The sequence below is a fragment of the Stegostoma tigrinum genome, chromosome 10 (genome assembly GCF_030684315.1).
Source record: "Stegostoma tigrinum isolate sSteTig4 chromosome 10, sSteTig4.hap1, whole genome shotgun sequence".
Classification (NCBI taxonomy): Eukaryota; Metazoa; Chordata; class Chondrichthyes; order Orectolobiformes; family Stegostomatidae; genus Stegostoma; species Stegostoma tigrinum.
The window spans coordinates 30,385,282-30,392,215 of NC_081363.1; the positions used below are offsets into that span (position 1 = coordinate 30,385,282).

Consider the following 6,934-nt stretch of genomic DNA (forward strand, 5'->3'; position numbering starts at 1 on the left):
GATGTACAAGCTGAGAGTGCGTTAAATGGTCATTGCAGACAGTTTGTCCACTGTAGACTAAATGGTGAGGCTCTGTTAAGTAGTTTGCGCTCAGTAACTACCTGTGATTGTTTTCGTTGCTGATTGCATTATAAGTCGAGGACAAAAATAAAAATAGGTTGTATTTTCCTTCTAGACAGACAAACTAGCACTGGCTTAGGAGGATGATCCCCGTCCGAGATCTCCCAGGACGCTCGCAAACATTGTTTTTACAGGTGTTCAGAAGAATCACTAGAAGTGATTAAAGGTTTATTCTATTCCATGCTAATGGATTTGGTGAGAATTTAGATAACTTCAACAAACGGAATGAACTGAATTTGTTAAATGTTTAAACTTGGAGCCGTATTTTTAAAGAAATAGTTTTTTGAAAGAAAAATCTGGGGCCTCTGCAAGAAATTCGAATCTTTCAAAGAGAAAGGAGGTGGCATTAGACTTAATTGAAGTGAAGGAAACGTGACATGATTGTTCAAACTACAAAGGAACTAGAATGTTTGGAAGGAGTTTCATCAATGAGTTTTATAAATAAATCTACACAGGTGGGTCATGCAATAAAAAAAACTCCGACGGAGTGGTTTTAAGCACAGATCCTTTGCTCAGGGGGGTAAATGCCAAATATTTAAGCCATCCATTTCCTGGTGTGTTTTTATAGCTCAACTGCTCTGTTTTGAGGAGTGCAAAATTTATTTGCCATTAACTTGATAGTTTGCTAACTTGAGGAGGGAAAGCTTTTTTTAAAAAAGCTCGAGTATTTCATTGGAACAAATGCGTAATACTAAGCCTGAAAGTACCGTTTGAAATTTACAATTTGATTGTAGACATTGGTCTCTGATGGAGGGGACGATGCTGGAAGATAGACAATGACTTTACTAAATAAAAACAGCGCGTGATTAAGTGTGTCTGGAGGGCACCGGTTTAGCGGGCAGAGGTGTGCGTTTTATTAAGTACATCTTATGCGAGACTTTAACATTTCGTTTGCTATTGAGCAAATTAAGATGATTATTTAACACCAGGCTCTTTTTAAGAGATAAATTATTCGGCATTAACGACTGAAGAAGTGATGTTTATCTATTGGGTTCTGTACTAGAAATAATCGAGCTCCTCGGAGTGTCTCTTAAGGCTTTTTAAAATGCTACCTATCGAGTTTAAACAAGACGCATGAGGTTTTTTTTGTTGAACCCGAAAAGACAATTAATAGAATACTCTAGTTGCTGTTGCAGTATTATTTAATTTCCAGTATCTAAAAATTTAAAGTGGACACCATGAACCGGACCCATACTGGGGCACTTTTCAATATCGAACTTTCAACAACAGGAAAAAAAATCTGGAGTAAGTCCTCTCGATTTAGAAGCAGATAGAATAGACCAGTCTAGAAATAACGACTTGCACCACATCCCTCCCAAAAGCTAATGCCATTATTTCCCTGCAATTGGATTGGCTTTAGTTTTCAGATTCTAGGAAAGCAGTACATTTAAATCGCAGTTGGAGTATCCTCGTGCTTTTGTTCTAAACTGGGACGGTAGTCAGCAGTTCAGGAGTAGACAGAAAGAACTTGCATTGATATAGCGTCTTTCCCGACCTCTGGTTGTCTCGCAGCACTTCATAACCAATGGGATACCTTGACTTGTGTTCACTCTGAGAGTTCAGGAAACTTAGACGGTCAGGCACACCTATTCATATCACACCCGTCTCAACCACTCATGTCAGTGAAGTGTATTTGGAAACTAACTGCACCGCAGTTTGAACGGGCAAACGATTTCTGTGATTTACGGTAGATCCTGACTTGGAGAGAGGGTTAAGGATCGGTTCCGGTCCCCAAACAGCTGCCTTGTCAATAAGGATCTGCCACAAGTGGAGACATCCCTGCTGTCAGGACCCAGCCCTGCTCCCTAACCCTATCTCCCACCTCCTAGGCTCTAAAATAAGGAAAGAAAAGCAGCCACTGAGCCACATAGCAGGGCAATGGCTTTTCCCTTCTAATTTTGTATCTGATGAAATCAACAATTCTAAATAAAGACACGTATCTGACAGCTCACTGCTTAATCCTTTTATCAGTAAAGCTCTCCTCGACCATTCGAAGCTCCCGAATAGCTTTGATTATCATCGCAGATAAAGAAGTGTAACCGCTTCGGTGTTCTTCCACTTAATTGTTAAAGACTAGCGTTTTTAGGTAATTAACACTGCCAGCTGTTTCCATTGTCATTTCACGAAAACTAACTAGTTAATCTGATAACAAATGTACAGTATTAGTTCTGGCTAAAAAGTAGATGGCTTTACCTCTGAGATATCGGCACCCTCCCCCCCCCCCCCCCCCCCCAGCCTTCTAAAGTTAGGCCCGAAATAAGTTTGTGCTGTAATATTTCTGCTTCTGAGGTTTTTAATTCTGTAAATATTTAGCACAAATTGAGTGCTTGGATTGGATATCGTAAACCAAGAACAAATATATAGAAATCATATTTCTGAGAGAGGAAATAAAATATTAAAACCCTTATTTTTGATTGATGACATGTTCATGTTCATTACTTTGGCGATGATTAAACCAAGCCTTCATCACGTCATGAACTTTAACTATGTCTAACAAGGAGACTGAAACGAGTAAAATGGCATTACCCCACAGTTACTGCGATCTGGCCCGCTTTAATCTCACTGTTTCGGTAAAAAGCCTACCTGAGGTCTGGGTCACGTTTGCTCTGAGATCCTGCCCCGTGTCCGATGATGCAGAACACAATCGGTACAAACAGCGAAGGCACCAACCCCACTTCATGGTGGTAGATACGAAGTGCATAGACCCACCAGAATGAGTAGATATATTAATGTAAAACACGCACCGCCCTCCCTTGAACTATACATCAGACACAGGCCATAGAGGTTCTTTAGTATTTCTCCATCACATAATTTCAAACTGTGATAAAAGTATCCGATTGGCAAGATTGATTGGTTTGTGCACTGCAGAAACCAAAGTGTCGAGGGTCGTAAACCTCTGCAGAAGGGACAGTGAGAGGGGCCAGGCCCACGTTTCTCTAAATGTCCTATTTTTCTCGTTCCTGAACAGCAAATCAGATTACGAGGCATCAGTTTAAAAAAAATCATCCGTGTTTTGAAATGAAAATGGTCGTTAGTTTAAAAAGCCCACGTCCAACTGATTAAAAAGAGCGTTTTAATTATTTTATGAAAAGAAATTTTAAATTGGTATTTTTGTTTTATTCAGTGACGTTATCCCCTGTGCAGAATAACTGTTAGGAATGGCTACCATTTGTAACCGAATATATAAGCTGGTTTAATTTCAGAGGCTGTATTCTTCGGGTTGGTGTATGTTAAAGCTTCAGTCAAAGGTCGTGTTTATACAGTTTTCAAGCTCAACTCAGTACTATTCACTACCTAAAGCAAAACACCAGAAGGCAGATGTGCTGCCACAAATCAGCTGTCGCTACCTTTGCAGACGATTTTTCTAAAAGCAAATAATAGATATTTTGGGAAATGACAATGCAAGTGTAACGCTTCAATCTCATTCCCCATGACAATAAACTATTGTAAAATAATGAACAATTTTTTTTAAAAAAGAGACGATCTATTACAAATAATAATTGCTGGTAGTAAACTGTGGCCTAGGTTGGGACGATGAAGTTTGCATATTGAGTGACTCCTCCAAAAAATGTAAATAGGAGGTTGATTCCTGAGAAGAATATATTGGGGATCTTCAAACCAAGCCGAAAGGTAATTGATTTGTAATGTGAAGGCGACCAATCCCGCAGGTGACATTTGAGAAGCTCTCGGGTTTCAGATCCTGACGTGTTTTCCAGAGTCCTTCATTTAGGAACACTTTGCTCTTGTCTCTTGCAATGGTAGGAGGGAAGTGCAGCCAATCAGCAGCCGATCATCACTATTAATGCGCACTTACCAGGATGGGAACAGTATACTGCAGGCAGCCCCTATCAGGAGCGCCTCAGACTATCAGCCGCTGGATATCGGCGACTTCTCTCTGGATCTGTTAACCCCTTCTGGCTTCAGCGATCTTTGTTGCTCCCTTTGCTTTTGGCGATCAGATTGTGGATACTACACCCTGACTTGCGAGTGAGCCATGTCAGTGCTGCCTTCTTTCGGTTTTACTCAAGAACAAGTAGCGTGTGTCTGCGAGGTGCTCCAGCAAGGAGGCAACTTAGAGAGGCTGGGCAGGTTCCTCTGGTCTCTCCCAGCGTGTGACCACCTCCACAAGAACGAGAGCGTCCTCAAAGCCAAGGCGGTGGTGGCGTTCCACCGGGGCAACTTCCGTGAACTCTACAAGATTCTCGAGAGCCATCAGTTCTCTCCTCACAACCACTCCAAACTGCAGCAGCTCTGGTTAAAGGCCCATTATATTGAAGCCGAGAAGCTGCGCGGGAGGCCCCTCGGCGCTGTGGGCAAGTACAGGGTCCGCAGGAAATTCCCGCTGCCCCGCACGATTTGGGACGGGGAAGAAACCAGTTACTGCTTTAAGGAGAAGTCGCGGGGTGTCTTGAGGGAGTGGTACGCTCACAATCCTTACCCGTCTCCGAGAGAAAAGCGGGAGCTGGCTGAAGCCACTGGACTCACTACCACTCAGGTCAGCAACTGGTTTAAAAACAGGAGGCAGAGAGACCGAGCGGCCGAGGCCAAGGAGAGGTGAGGGTCTCTAACCACTTTAACCGCGGTGGGTGGGGGACAGTCGGGCACAACTGTGTCGAAACGCGGATTGACTCGCGGGAGGCTTCCTCTCGGTGTAACTAGGAATAAAAGCAACTCCCTGTTTGGCTGGGAATTGTTCATTTACTCCGTTTCCCAGAGCCTCACTCAGGAGCGCCTTTCCCGGCGTCGTTAACTTCACAGTTTATCTGTGGCCACGGAGCACCAGCATATATTTCATAGAGTTGCATTATGTGATACTGTAATGAATAATTAAAGTTTAAAGATTATTGGACTGATATTTAAACGATAAAATTGTGCCAGGAATTGTTTTTATATTCGGGGTTCTGATTTAATCTGTAGCAATGCAAACTTTTCTTTAAAAAAGCCTGATGCATACGATTGTTTTAATTTATGAACAGTCTCGGACAGAAAGTATCAGATTGGAAATTAAAATGTCGAAATCAATGGAAGGATTTTAATTGTTAATGTCAGGAAGGTTAGGTACAAAAAGATGAGGCACAGCTGCGGCCTGCAGACCGTTTTGCCCCTGTCCTTGTATTAGCCTTACCTGGAGATGTAATCAATTTTTGGATACAGTTCAGGTAATACTCATCTCCTGAGCCATCTATTCACTTCTGCTATCGACTAACGCCAAGTGAAGTTGAGCCATTGTTATGTTGTGTTTGAAAACAAAAAAGGGGATACGTTTTATTCGCGTCATTCCTTGGTCACGGGATTTCGGTTTTAAGCCTGTCTTGCTATTTTTTAAAAAAAGTCACTGAAATCGGTATTAATAATTACCTCTTATTCCGTAACTGTTTTTCGAGCAAATCCTCGACTAACGAAGGAACAGACCCTACCGTAACAAATACAAGTATGTCATTGACTGCACAGGTCATCTCGTTTGTCCCTGTTATAGATTCTCGTGAAATGGACTGGCCGTTCGCTTAGAGAGTACAGTCTCAGTCTAGTTCTACATTATAGATATTTAGGTCGGAATTAATGAAATGTTTGCTTGGGGTAAGCTAACGCTCGCTATAAGCATTCATTTCGCATTATCACAGCACGGGGAACCATTTCACGATCAGTAGGGAGGCACTTATTAAGTATCGAGAATAAATGAGGCTTCGAGCTTGGATATGTTTTATAACCCCCACTTATTTTGCGTTCTTACTATGTTTGCTGTTCCAATAGGGAAAACACTGAAAACAGAAACACCTCTGGCAATAAACAAAACCAGTTGTCCCCTATCAACCGTAGTAAAAACCTGATGTCGAGTTCCGACGAGGAGTTGTCACCGCCCCAGAGCCCAGATCATTGCTCCGGTAGTCCTGTCTTACTGCTGCCAGGGAGCGTGAATCAATCCGTGGATTCCACCTTCTCTCTTCACGGCCTGAGCTCGTCACCAGGCGGTCACGCTGGCCCAGTCCATCCGCATGGACTCCAGGACTCACTGCTCGGCACTCTCACATCCAGCCTCGTCGACCTGGGATCGTAAAAGAACAAATCATCACTGGACAGCCGAACGGTGAACTGATCAGATACTCCGGTGCTGTGCCCTGTAAATAATTGAACAGTCCTGTCCATGTTTTGGAACTTCAACTGATGGTACTTAATCTATGAAAGAAAATACGAGACCGCTGTCGTTCGTTAGAGGAAAACAAAACGCCTTCACCAACTGCTGAGAGGCTTCATTTCTCACTTAATGCTCTTCAAATCTTTATACTCTCCCCACTGCACAAAATGCGTTGCAAATGCAACGATTGGCGGGCTGATACTTTTTCTGTCAGATTCGTTAATCTGTCAGAATCAACCTGGATTTATCTCGTTTTCCATCTGTTTGCGTTCCTTGAAATTTACTGATCGCGAATCTGAAGTGAGGCATCGAGTAGGACGAACGGTCTATAACTGAGGTAATAGCAGAGAGAAAGAACAACTCCGCAGAGTGCGGGCACAGAGGCGACTCGAAGTTTACATTATCACCAGTGGTGTATAGAGAGTAACATGGAAGTAGTTTATAATAAAATCCAAACATGTGAAAAGCACGTGCTTATGTTGTCTCCTTTTCACATTTTGAAAAAAAAATCTCTTTAACAGATGGTTTATTTAAGAAAATGGCGATGGAAATTGTTATTGGATGAGGTTTTCTGAAGCTCCCCAGTTCAGGTGAAACTCGGCAATATTAAATGTGCTGTTATATTATCAATATTTAGGTCAAGGACAACAAAACAACGCCCAGAAATTACTCCCTACTGTC

At 42.4% G+C, this 6,934-nt stretch overlaps 1 protein-coding gene across 1 annotated transcript; it reads left to right on the plus strand.

Moving 5' to 3' along the window:
- The first annotated feature begins 3,858 nt into the window (after positions 1-3,858).
- LOC125455313 (homeobox protein six1) lies at positions 3,859-6,719 on the plus strand. The gene is made up of 2 exons (XM_048537086.2): positions 3,859-4,674; positions 5,872-6,719. The coding sequence occupies exons 1-2, from the start codon at positions 4,115-4,117 to the stop codon at positions 6,173-6,175; spliced, it is 864 nt and encodes a 287-aa protein (XP_048393043.1). The 5' UTR covers positions 3,859-4,114; the 3' UTR covers positions 6,176-6,719.
- The last annotated feature ends 215 nt before the right edge of the window (positions 6,720-6,934 follow it).

What these genes read in the sequence shown, in the direction of transcription:
- LOC125455313 (XM_048537086.2), top strand. Translation starts at nt 4,115, where the DNA reads ATGTCAGTGCTGCCTTCTTTCGGTTTTACTCAAGAACAAGTAGCGTGT. An exon ending in GCGGCCGAGGCCAAGGAGAG is followed by an intron (nt 4,675 to 5,871) that starts GTGAGGGTCTCT and finishes CTGTTCCAATAG; the next exon opens with GGAAAACACTGAAAACAGAA.